The following is a 12,500-nucleotide window of genomic DNA, read 5'->3' as shown; positions in this document are numbered from 1 at the left end:
GATATGATATTAATGGCGAGGCGAAAGCGGTCGCGGTGCTGTTGACGTTACACTTTCTGTGAGACAAGCAGGCACAACGGTGGTTTCTGTGCCCTGGGGACTGACTGACAGGCTGAGGTTGTAAGGCAAGGCAACTTTATTTCTACAGCACCTTTCAGCAACAAGGCAACTTTATTTCTACAGCACCTTTCAGCAACAAGGCAACTTTATTTCTACAGCACCTTTCAGCAACAAGGCAACTTTATTTCTACAGCACCTTTCAGCAACAAGGCAATTCAAAGTGCTTTACATAAAAGCAATTAAAAACGGTCATGATTAAAATAAAAACAGGCTTAAATAGAATAATATACAAATACAAGAATAAAAGTAGAATAATTATTCAATTTAATAGGTTGTAGGCTGGTTTGGGAGAGAGGGAGGGGTTTTATTAGGGGTCCAAGCCCGAGTCTGGAAGAACCGGCGGTAGCAAAGCTACGCCGTTCACACAGCAGGGCTGTGGAACCCTATTGTTTTTCTAAAGATTATTTTTTTTTTCCATTATTCTTCTCCGCGTAAAACTCCGACTACAGCCTAAACCATGCATGGTGGGGGGGTTGCCATTTTCAGGACTGGTCCAAAACTCCACAAGGACCTCAGGCACAACAATTGACCCACTTCCACCACTAGGTGGCGCTATAGCAGGGCCCTATAACTCCCACACCGTACATCTGACATTTAAAAACCATATATCCATGCGTTCCCTGGATCCAACTGAATCATGTGATATAGGCCACGCCCATTTCCGCCTAAATGCGTGAAAAATCGTGATTTATCAAAAACCTACTTTTTCTATCTCCTCCTAGACTGTGCGACCGATTAGCACGACATTTGGCAGGTAGCATCTCCAGATGGGCCGGACAAAAAGTTATAAAAATAATTTTTATATGATAAAAATGCCAAAACTTTAGATTCTTGTTTGCCATGACCCTCTGGAGGTCCCCCACGCATTTTACAAAAATTGGTCACTAGGGGGTGCTACAAGTACAAAAAGTTTATATCTCATGAACGGCTCAATCGATTTTTACAGAATTTGATGGGTACCATCTAGGGACACTCCTGAGGCCATGTCTAGAGTGGGGTACTGAGGGGTCAAAGTGGGCGTGGCCTATGGGACCCACATCTAAATTTACTACTTACACCAACATGAACAACTTTAAATTTACAGGGTAGATAGACAATGGGTCATGGACCACACCTACCAAAAATTACACATGTGGACCACTAGGTGGCGCTATAATGGTTTTTTGCCTTTAACTCCCACATTACACATCGCACATTAGAAATCCTTACATCCCCGTGTTCCTTGAATCAAGCTGAATCACATGATATAGGCCACGCCCATTTCCGCTTAAAAGTTTTTTCCGCAATATCGCACAATGCGCAAAACCAATTTTTTCGAACTCGTCCTAGGCCGTGCGACCGATCTGCACAAAACCTGGTAGGTAGCATCACCAGATGGACCTGACCAAAAGTTACTCAAGGAATTTTGCTACGTTAAAGTATGCGCATTTGATGACCAAACTAATTTTCCTAGCTAGCTACCACACACGTATCATATCATATCTCGGCCAAATTAAATGTTATCAGCAAATACCTTGGGATCATTGTTCAACATCCCACTATGATGCTCTGTACTAAATTTGGCGAAGATCGGCCTTTAGGGGGCGCTATAAGCAACGTTTATTTGTTTCAGCCAATAACCCAATGCATTTAAATGGGAAATTTGCAATTGCAATATCTCTGCCACAGTAAATGCTATCAACGTGAAACTTGTGATGCTAGTTCGGCATGCCATCGGCCATTAGGGGGCGCTATAATCAACATAGACGAGTTTTGGCCCTTTTACTCAATGTTAATGGCATATTTGCAATGGGAATGTACCACAGACCTTGCAGCTCACACTTCTCAATATTTACTGATATTTACCTCCTACCGTTACGTTTTGGTTTTTGCTTTCGCGTGCTCCCCTAGTTTTCAGAAATAAACAAACTTCTTAACCCACCTGACAAAGTTTCTACAACCTTCACAGTGGACAAATGCAACTCTTTTCTCAAATTTTTTCAATCAAAAGTCAACACCATTCATAGGCGCCGATGCTGTGGGTGCTCCGGAGTTCGAGCACCCACGGAAAATACTGAGCAGCCACGTGTGCCAGACTGCCAGTAGGCTACATTCATTTAAAATTAAACATTGCAGTTGGTGCTAAGTGGAGCTTCTGTCATAGTGTGATTGGTTATGTCGGTGGCATTAATTCTTAATTTCCCACGAAGCTGATCGCGGTTACGTGTCAGTTAAACTTTTCATCTCCAAAGCTATCTGTGTCTGTGAGAAGTGGCGCTGTCCTGAGATGAAACCTACTTTACGGCTTAATTATCGAGTTAATAGGCGTGTGTTCCCTTCATCCGCTGTCCATTTCCTAAGGTTCTGAAATGCAAACCATTTTTGACTACTTTTTTTAAAGGGCGTGCGCCTGTGAGCACCCACGGAGGAAAACATAAATCAGCGCCTATGACGCCATTTACAACAACCTGACCATCTCCCCTGCTCCTTCAACCACCACACCTGCCTCCCCCCTCCACCCTCTCAGTCACTCTCTCATTTCTCTCTGCTGTCCCCTGTGGTCAGGGGGGTTAAGAAGTTTGTTTATTGTAGAGAATTGTTAAAGGTAGTCTGTGTATGCATGGAGATGAACTGTTAACCACTACATTTGCAACAGCAATGTACCGCAGACGTCGCGGCTCACACCGTACCGCAGACCTTGCGGATCAAACCTCTCGATATTCACCAACGTTTGCCCCCCCCACGTAATGCTTTAGGTCCCACTTTGGCGCAGCTCCCCGGGTCATCGGGGGCGAGTGGCGCAGCATCCTGGGTCATCGGGGGCGAGTGGCGCAGCTTCCTGGGTCATCGGGGGCGAGTGGCGCAGCTTCCCAGGGCGTCGGGGGCGACTGGCATCGGAGGCTTGGACCCCGTCATAACTGCTTGCAGTTCTAGTTTTTATTTTATTTCTGTCAGTGTAAAATATTCTGAATAAATAACAGAATGTTCTAAATAGAGGTGCAACAATGAATCGATTAATTGATTAGTTGTCAACTATTAAATTAATCGCCAACTATTTTGATAATCATTTAATTGTTTGAGTCATTTTTTTATTAAAAAAAAAATCAGATTTCTCTGATTCCAGTTTGTTAAATGTGAATATCTTCTAGTTTCTTCTCTCCTCTGGGACAGTAAACTGAAGATCTTTGAGTTTTGGACAAAACAAGACATTTGAGGACGTCCTCTCAGGCTTTGGGAAACTCTGATCCACGTTTCACCATGTTTTAACATTTTTATAGATCAAACAACTCATCGATTAATCCAGAAAATAATCAACAGATTAGTCGACTATGAAAATAATCGTTAGTTGCAGCCCTAGTTCTAAGTAAATAGGATAAATAGGTTTGGAATTATTTTTACAACTGAAATATTTTTTTTTTTGTAACAGACCGAGGGAAAGTACCGAAAAAAGTACCGTTGGGTACCGGAACCGAATTTGAGGTACCGGTATCGATACTGGTATTGGTTCAGATGTGAAAGGTACCCAACCCTATTCCTCGCTTCAACACGAAAGGTGTCCAAGGGTCATGGAGCGCTGATTCCTGCCCCGAGGAGCCAGGAGGGACACTAACAGTCACAGAGACACTTCGTCTGGCCGTCTGGAACACTGTGAGCCCTCACGGTGTGTGTATGTGTGTGTGTGTGTGTGTGTGTGTGACTGTGTGTGTGTCTGTGTGTGTGTCTGTGTGTGTGTCTGTGTGTGTGTGTGTGTGTGTCTGTGTGTGTGTGACTGTGTGTGTGCCTGTGTGAGAGTGTGTGAGAGAGAGAGAGAGAGAGAGAGAGAGAGAGAGAGAGAGAGAGAGAGAGAGAGAGTGTGTGTGTGTGTGTGTGTGTGTGTGTGTTACCTTAGAAGCAGCCCAGTCCACCCAGCCTTTAGCACAGGGGTCGATGTTGATGAGAACTAAAGCCTCCACCAGAGCCGGCTCATTCAGCTGAAACACATCATCATCATCTTAATCATCTTCATCATCATCATCATCATCTTCATCATCATCACAACTAAAAAAGGGAATATTTCACTCATTTGTCTGCAGATCATTCTGTTAAAAAACATCCTGAGAAAACTTATTATCAACTTAAAACCCTGATTCCATATGGTGAGTTGAACTGATAGTCCTGTAATCACAGTCTGATAGTCCTGTAATCACAGTCTGATAGTCCTGTAATCACAGTCTGATAGTCCTCAGGACAGAAACGATGTCCCCCGGGGTGTAACACTCTTCCTATCTTAACTTAACACTTTAGGAAGTTGATTTGCTTACCGCCAGTTTGGTGAGGATGTAAGCTCCAGCTCCAACGCCGATACCAATCACACTCTTCACTCTGATAACACACACACACACACACACACACACAGAGACACACACACACACACACACACACACACACACACACACACAGACACAAATCAGGATGACTTAATAAAATGTGTGTTCCTACTTAAATACCCAGCATACTTTGCAAAGAAGACAGCAGACTCACTGAAGCTGAGTCAGGACAGACGGCAGCATCTCAGCCAGCTCATCCATGGAGGGGTACTGGTACCTACACACACACACACACACACACAGAGACACACAGAGACACACACACACACACACACACACAGAGACACACACACACACACACACACACACACACACACACACACACACACACAGAGACACACACACACACAGTGTTGTATTATTATTGTCTAAAGAAACAGGTACAATTCTCTGTTTGTTTCAGTTTTTGTTATTCTACCAAAAAGTTAAATTCTCATGTGTAAATAATGAGAATGCCCGTTTGGAGAGAGCGTGCCTGTTTGGAGAGCGCGTCACCGTTTGGAGAGGGCGTGACCGTTTGGAGAGAGCGTGCCTGTTTGGAGAGAGCGTGCACGCTCGTTTGGAGAGAGCGTGCCCGTTTGGAGAGAGTGTGACCGTTTGGAGAGGGCGTCACCGTTTGGAGAGAGCGTGCCCGTTTGGAGAGGGCGTCACCGTTTGGAGAGAGCGTGCCCGTTTGGAGAGAGCGTGCCCGTTTGGAGAGGGCGTCACCGTTTGGAGAGAGCGTCACCGTTTGGAGAGAGCGTGCCCGTTTGGAGAGAGCGTGCCTGTTTGGAGAGAGCGTGCCTGTTTGGAGAGAGCGTGCCTGTTTGGAGAGCGCGTCACCGTTTGGAGAGAGCGTGCCTGTTTGGAGAGAGCGTGCCTGTTTGGAGAGCGCGTGCCTGTTTGGAGAGAGCGTGCCTGTTTGGAGAGAGCGTGCCTGTTTGGAGAGCGCGTGCCTGTTTGGAGAGAGCGTGCCTGTTTGGAGAGAGCGTGCCTGTTTGGAGAGAGCGTGCCTGTTTGGAGAGAGCGTGCCTGTTTGGAGAGAGCGTGCCTGTTTGGAGAGCGCGTGCCTGTTTGGAGAGAGCGTGCCTGTTTGGAGAGCGCGTCACCGTTTGGAGAGAGCGTGCCTGTTTGGAGAGAGCGTGCCCGTTTGGAGAGGGCGTCACCGTTTGGAGAGAGCGTGCCTGTTTGGAGAGAGCGTGCCTGTTTGGAGAGCGCGTCACCGTTTGGAGAGAGCGTGCCTGTTTGGAGAGAGCGTGCCCGTTTGGAGAGAGCGTGCCTGTTTGGAGAGCGTGTCACCGTTTGGAGAGAGCGTGCCTGTTTGGAGAGAGCGTGCACGCTCGTTTGGAGAGAGCGTGCCCATTTGGAGAGAGCGTGACCGTTTGGAGAGAGCGTGACCGTTTGGAGAGAGCGTGCCTGTTTGGAGAGAGCGTGCCTGTTTGGAGAGAGCGTGCCTGTTTGGAGAGCGCGTCACCGTTTGGAGAGAGCGTGCCTGTTTGGAGAGAGCGTGCCTGTTTGGAGAGAGCGTGCCTGTTTGGAGAGAGCGTGCCTGTTTGGAGAGAGCGTGCCTGTTTGGAGAGAGCGTGCCTGTTTGGAGAGAGCGTGCCTGTTTGGAGAGCGCGTGCCTGTTTGGAGAGAGCGTGCCTGTTTGGAGAGCGCGTGCCTGTTTGGAGAGAGCGTGCCTGTTTGGAGAGCGCGTCACCGTTTGGAGAGAGCGTGCCTGTTTGGAGAGAGCGTGCCCGTTTGGAGAGGGCGTCACCGTTTGGAGAGAGCGTGCCTGTTTGGAGAGAGCGTGCCTGTTTGGAGAGCGCGTCACCGTTTGGAGAGAGCGTGCCTGTTTGGAGAGAGCGTGCCCGTTTGGAGAGAGCGTGCCTGTTTGGAGAGCGCGTCACCGTTTGGAGAGAGCGTGCCTGTTTGGAGAGAGCGTGCACGCTCGTTTGGAGAGAGCGTGCCCGTTTGGAGAGAGTGTGACCGTTTGGAGAGGGCGTCACCGTTTGGAGAGAGCGTGCCCGTTTGGAGAGGGCGTCACCGTTTGGAGAGAGCGTGCCCGTTTGGAGAGAGCGTGCCCGTTTGGAGAGGGCGTCACCGTTTGGAGAGAGCGTCACCGTTTGGAGAGAGCGTGCCCGTTTGGAGAGAGCGTGCCTGTTTGGAGAGAGCGTGCCTGTTTGGAGAGAGCGTGCCTGTTTGGAGAGCGCGTCACCGTTTGGAGAGAGCGTGCCTGTTTGGAGAGAGCGTGCCTGTTTGGAGAGCGCGTGCCTGTTTGGAGAGAGCGTGCCTGTTTGGAGAGAGCGTGCCTGTTTGGAGAGCGCGTGCCTGTTTGGAGAGAGCGTGCCTGTTTGGAGAGAGCGTGCCTGTTTGGAGAGAGCGTGCCTGTTTGGAGAGCGCGTGCCTGTTTGGAGAGAGCGTGCCTGTTTGGAGAGCGCGTCACCGTTTGGAGAGAGCGTGCCTGTTTGGAGAGAGCGTGCCCGTTTGGAGAGGGCGTCACCGTTTGGAGAGAGCGTGCCTGTTTGGAGAGAGCGTGCCTGTTTGGAGAGCGCGTCACCGTTTGGAGAGAGCGTGCCTGTTTGGAGAGAGCGTGCCCGTTTGGAGAGAGCGTGCCTGTTTGGAGAGCGCGTCACCGTTTGGAGAGAGCGTGCCTGTTTGGAGAGAGCGTGCACGCTCGTTTGGAGAGAGCGTGCCCATTTGGAGAGAGCGTGACCGTTTGGAGAGAGCGTGCCTGTTTGGAGAGAGCGTGCCTGTTTGGAGAGAGCGTGCCTGTTTGGAGAGAGCGTGCCTGTTTGGAGAGAGCGTGCCTGTTTGGAGAGCGCGTGCCTGTTTGGAGAGAGCGTGCCTGTTTGGAGAGCGCGTCACCGTTTGGAGAGAGCGTGCCTGTTTGGAGAGAGCGTGCCCGTTTGGAGAGGGCGTCACCGTTTGGAGAGAGCGTGCCTGTTTGGAGAGAGCGTGCCTGTTTGGAGAGCGCGTCACCGTTTGGAGAGAGCGTGCCTGTTTGGAGAGAGCGTGCCCGTTTGGAGAGAGCGTGCCTGTTTGGAGAGCGCGTCACCGTTTGGAGAGAGCGTGCCTGTTTGGAGAGAGCGTGCACGCTCGTTTGGAGAGAGCGTGCCCATTTGGAGAGAGCGTGACCGTTTGGAGAGAGCGTGACCGTTTGGAGAGAGCGTGCCTGTTTGGAGAGAGCGTGCCTGTTTGGAGAGCGCGTCACCGTTTGGAGAGAGCGTGCCTGTTTGGAGAGAGCGTGCCCGTTTGGAGAGAGCGTGCCTGTTTGGAGAGCGCGTCACCGTTTGGAGAGAGCGTGCCTGTTTGGAGAGAGCGTGCACGCTCGTTTGGAGAGAGCGTGCCCATTTGGAGAGAGCGTGACCGTTTGGAGAGAGCGTGACCGTTTGGAGAGAGCGTGCCTGTTTGGAGAGAGCGTGCCTGTTTGGAGAGAGCGTGCCTGTTTGGAGAGCGCGTCACCGTTTGGAGAGAGCGTGCCTGTTTGGAGAGAGCGTGCCCGTTTGGAGAGAGCGTGCCTGTTTGGAGAGCGCGTCACCGTTTGGAGAGAGCGTGCCTGTTTGGAGAGAGCGTGCACGCTCGTTTGGAGAGAGCGTGCCCATTTGGAGAGAGCGTGACCGTTTGGAGAGAGCGTGACCGTTTGGAGAGAGCGTGCCTGTTTGGAGAGAGCGTGCCTGTTTGGAGAGAGCGTGCCTGTTTGGAGAGCGCGTCACCGTTTGGAGAGAGCGTGCCTGTTTGGAGAGAGCGTGCCCGTTTGGAGAGAGCGTGCCTGTTTGGAGAGCGCGTCACCGTTTGGAGAGAGCGTGCCTGTTTGGAGAGAGCGTGCACGCTCGTTTGGAGAGAGCGTGCCCATTTGGAGAGAGCGTGACCGTTTGGAGAGAGCGTGACCGTTTGGAGAGAGCGTGCCTGTTTGGAGAGAGCGTGCCCGTTTGGAGAGAGCGTGCCTGTTTGGAGAGCGCGTCACCGTTTGGAGAGGGCGTGACCGTTTGGAGAGAGCGTGCCTGTTTGGAGAGAGCGTGCACGCTCGTTTGGAGAGAGCGTGCCCGTTTGGAGAGAGTGTGACCGTTTGGAGAGGGCGTCACCGTTTGGAGAGAGCGTGCCCGTTTGGAGAGGGCGTCACCGTTTGGAGAGAGCGTGCCCGTTTGGAGAGAGCGTGCCCGTTTGGAGAGGGCGTCACCGTTTGGAGAGAGCGTCACCGTTTGGAGAGAGCGTGCCCGTTTGGAGAGAGCGTGCCTGTTTGGAGAGAGCGTGCCTGTTTGGAGAGAGCGTGCCTGTTTGGAGAGCGCGTCACCGTTTGGAGAGAGCGTGCCTGTTTGGAGAGAGCGTGCCTGTTTGGAGAGCGCGTGCCTGTTTGGAGAGAGCGTGCCTGTTTGGAGAGAGCGTGCCTGTTTGGAGAGCGCGTGCCTGTTTGGAGAGAGCGTGCCTGTTTGGAGAGAGCGTGCCTGTTTGGAGAGAGCGTGCCTGTTTGGAGAGAGCGTGCCTGTTTGGAGAGAGCGTGCCTGTTTGGAGAGCGTGTGCCTGTTTGGAGAGAGCGTGCCTGTTTGGAGAGCGCGTCACCGTTTGGAGAGAGCGTGCCTGTTTGGAGAGAGCGTGCCCGTTTGGAGAGGGCGTCACCGTTTGGAGAGAGCGTGCCTGTTTGGAGAGAGCGTGCCTGTTTGGAGAGCGCGTCACCGTTTGGAGAGAGCGTGCCTGTTTGGAGAGAGCGTGCCCGTTTGGAGAGGGCGTCACCGTTTGGAGAGAGCGTGCCTGTTTGGAGAGAGCGTGCCTGTTTGGAGAGCGCGTCACCGTTTGGAGAGAGCGTGCCTGTTTGGAGAGAGCGTGCACGCTCGTTTGGAGAGAGCGTGCCCATTTGGAGAGAGCGTGACCGTTTGGAGAGAGCGTGACCGTTTGGAGAGAGCGTGCCTGTTTGGAGAGAGCGTGCCTGTTTGGAGAGAGCGTGCCTGTTTGGAGAGCGCGTCACCGTTTGGAGAGAGCGTGCCTGTTTGGAGAGAGCGTGCCTGTTTGGAGAGAGCGTGCCTGTTTGGAGAGAGCGTGCCTGTTTGGAGAGAGCGTGCCTGTTTGGAGAGCGCGTGCCTGTTTGGAGAGAGCGTGCCTGTTTGGAGAGCGCGTCACCGTTTGGAGAGAGCGTGCCTGTTTGGAGAGAGCGTGCCCGTTTGGAGAGGGCGTCACCGTTTGGAGAGAGCGTGCCTGTTTGGAGAGAGCATGCCTGTTTGGAGAGCGCGTCACCGTTTGGAGAGAGCGTGCCTGTTTGGAGAGAGCGTGCCCGTTTGGAGAGAGCGTGCCTGTTTGGAGAGCGCGTCACCGTTTGGAGAGAGCGTGCCTGTTTGGAGAGAGCGTGCACGCTCGTTTGGAGAGAGCGTGCCCATTTGGAGAGAGCGTGACCGTTTGGAGAGAGCGTGACCGTTTGGAGAGAGCGTGCCTGTTTGGAGAGAGCGTGCCTGTTTGGAGAGCGCGTCACCGTTTGGAGAGAGCGTGCCTGTTTGGAGAGAGCGTGCCCGTTTGGAGAGAGCGTGCCTGTTTGGAGAGCGCGTCACCGTTTGGAGAGAGCGTGCCTGTTTGGAGAGAGCGTGCACGCTCGTTTGGAGAGAGCGTGCCCATTTGGAGAGAGCGTGACCGTTTGGAGAGAGCGTGCCTGTTTGGAGAGAGCGTGCCTGTTTGGAGAGAGCGTGCCTGTTTGGAGAGCGCGTCACCGTTTGGAGAGAGCGTGCCTGTTTGGAGAGAGCGTGCCCGTTTGGAGAGAGCGTGCCTGTTTGGAGAGCGCGTCACCGTTTGGAGAGAGCGTGCCTGTTTGGAGAGAGCGTGCACGCTCGTTTGGAGAGAGCGTGCCCATTTGGAGAGAGCGTGACCGTTTGGAGAGAGCGTGACCGTTTGGAGAGAGCGTGCCTGTTTGGAGAGAGCGTGCCTGTTTGGAGAGAGCGTGCCTGTTTGGAGAGCGCGTCACCGTTTGGAGAGAGCGTGCCTGTTTGGAGAGAGCGTGCCCGTTTGGAGAGAGCGTGCCTGTTTGGAGAGCGCGTCACCGTTTGGAGAGAGCGTGCCTGTTTGGAGAGAGCGTGCACGCTCGTTTGGAGAGAGCGTGCCCATTTGGAGAGAGCGTGACCGTTTGGAGAGAGCGTGACCGTTTGGAGAGGGCGTGCCCGTTTGGAGAGAGCGTGCCCGTTTGGAGAGAGCGTGCCCGTTTGTGTTTCACTGCTGAAATCATGATTTTATAATCCCCCCCGACATCTCCCGACACAATCACAAAACACACAAGTTAAAGACAACAGCACTGCTGGGAGTTCGGCTGCAAAAATGGTCATTTAGGAACCGGTAATGAAGTCACGGTAATGAAGTCACGGTAACGAAGTCACGGTAATGAAGTCCTGGTAACGAAGTCACGGTAACGAAGTCACGGTAATGAAGTCCTGGTAATGAAGTCACGGTAATGAAGTCACGTTAATGAAGTCCTGGTAACGAAGTCACGGTAACGAAGTCACGGTAACGAAGTCACGGTAATGAAGTCACGGCAATGAAGTCACGGTAATGAAGTCCTGGTAACGAAGTCACGGTAACGAAGTCACGGTAACGAAGTCCTGGTAACGAAGTCCTCGTAATGAAGTCACGGTAATGAAGTCCTGGTAACGAAGTCACGGTACTGAAGTCACGGTAATGAAGTCACGGTAATGAAGTCACGGTAACGAAGTCACGGTAACGAAGTCATGGTAACGAAGTCCTGGTAACGAAGTCCTGGTAATGAAGTCACGGTAATGAAGTCACGGCAACGAAGTCCTGGTAACGAAGTCCTGGTAATGAAGTCCTGGTAACGAAGTCACGGTAATGAAGTCCTGGTAACGAAGTCACGGTACTGAAGTCACGGTAATGAAGTCACGGTAATGAAGTCACGGTAATGAAGTCACGGTAATGAAGTCCTCGTAATGAAGTCACGGTAATGAAGTCCTGGTAACGAAGTCACGGTACTGAAGTCACGGTAATGAAGTCACGGTAATGAAGTCACGGTAACGAAGTCACGGTAACGAAGTCATGGTAACGAAGTCCTGGTAACGAAGTCCTGGTAATGAAGTCACGGTAATGAAGTCACGGCAACGAAGTCCTGGTAACGAAGTCCTGGTAATGAAGTCCTGGTAACGAAGTCACGGTAATGAAGTCCTGGTAACGAAGTCACGGTACTGAAGTCACGGTAATGAAGTCACGGTAATGAAGTCACGGTAACGAAGTCACGGTAACGAAGTCACGGTAACGAAGTCCTGGTAACGAAGTCCTGGTAATGAAGTCACGGTAATGAAGTCACGGCAACGAAGTCCTGGTAACGAAGTCCTGGTAATGAAGTCACGGTAATGAAGTCACGGTAATGAAGTCACGGTAACGAAGTCACGGTAATGAAGTCACGGTAATGAAGTCCTCGTAATGAAGTCACGGTAATGAAGTCACGGTAATGAAGTCACGGTAATGAAGTCACGGTAACGAAGTCACGGTAATGAAGTCACGTAACGAAGTCATGGTAATGAAGTCACGGTAATGAAGTCACGGTAATGAAGTCCTCGTAATGAAGTCACGGTAATGAAGTCCTGGTAACGAAGTCACGGTACTGAAGTCACGGTAATGAAGTCACGGTAATGAAGTCACGGTAATGAAGTCCTGGTAATGAAGTCCTGGTAACGAAGTCACGGTAATGAAGTCACGGTAATGAAGTCACGGTAATGAAGTCCTCGTAATGAAGTCACGGTAATGAAGTCACGGTAATGAAGTCACGGTAATGAAGTCCTGGTAACGAAGTCACGGTAACGAAGTCACGGTAAGGAAGTCACGTAACGAAGTCATGGTAATGAAGTCACGGTAATGAAGTCACGGTAATGAAGTCCTGGTAACGAAGTCACGGTAACGAAGTCCTCGTAATGAAGTCACGGTAATGAAGTCCTCGTAATGAAGTCACGGTAATGAAGTCACGGTAAGGAAGTCACGGTAAGGAAGTCACGGTAAGGAAGTCACGGTAATGAAGTCACGGTAATGAAGTCACGATAATGAAGTCACGGTAATGAAGTCACGGTAATGAAGTCACGGTAATGAAGTCACGGT

General features: G+C 51.3%; 1 protein-coding gene across 2 annotated transcripts in view; it reads right to left on the bottom strand.

The window, feature by feature from the left end:
* The window catches only part of LOC116059906 (protein NDRG3-like), a 32,864-nt gene that overhangs the window by 8,169 nt on the left and 12,195 nt on the right, over positions 1–12,500 (bottom strand). For both annotated transcript variants that reach the window (XM_031313176.2, XM_031313177.2), the window contains exons 6-8: positions 4,621–4,683; positions 4,401–4,461; positions 3,984–4,070 (exon numbers count right to left, since the gene is read on the bottom strand). In XM_031313176.2, the coding sequence (XP_031169036.1) occupies positions 3,984–4,070; positions 4,401–4,461; positions 4,621–4,683 (211 nt within the window). The remainder of the gene's footprint in view (positions 1–3,983; positions 4,071–4,400; positions 4,462–4,620; positions 4,684–12,500) is intronic.

Source organism: Sander lucioperca, chromosome 12 (assembly GCF_008315115.2).
Source record: "Sander lucioperca isolate FBNREF2018 chromosome 12, SLUC_FBN_1.2, whole genome shotgun sequence".
Classification (NCBI taxonomy): Eukaryota; Metazoa; Chordata; class Actinopteri; order Perciformes; family Percidae; genus Sander; species Sander lucioperca.
Note: the sequence above shows the minus strand (reverse complement) of the source record. Positions and strands in the feature narration are given on the sequence as shown.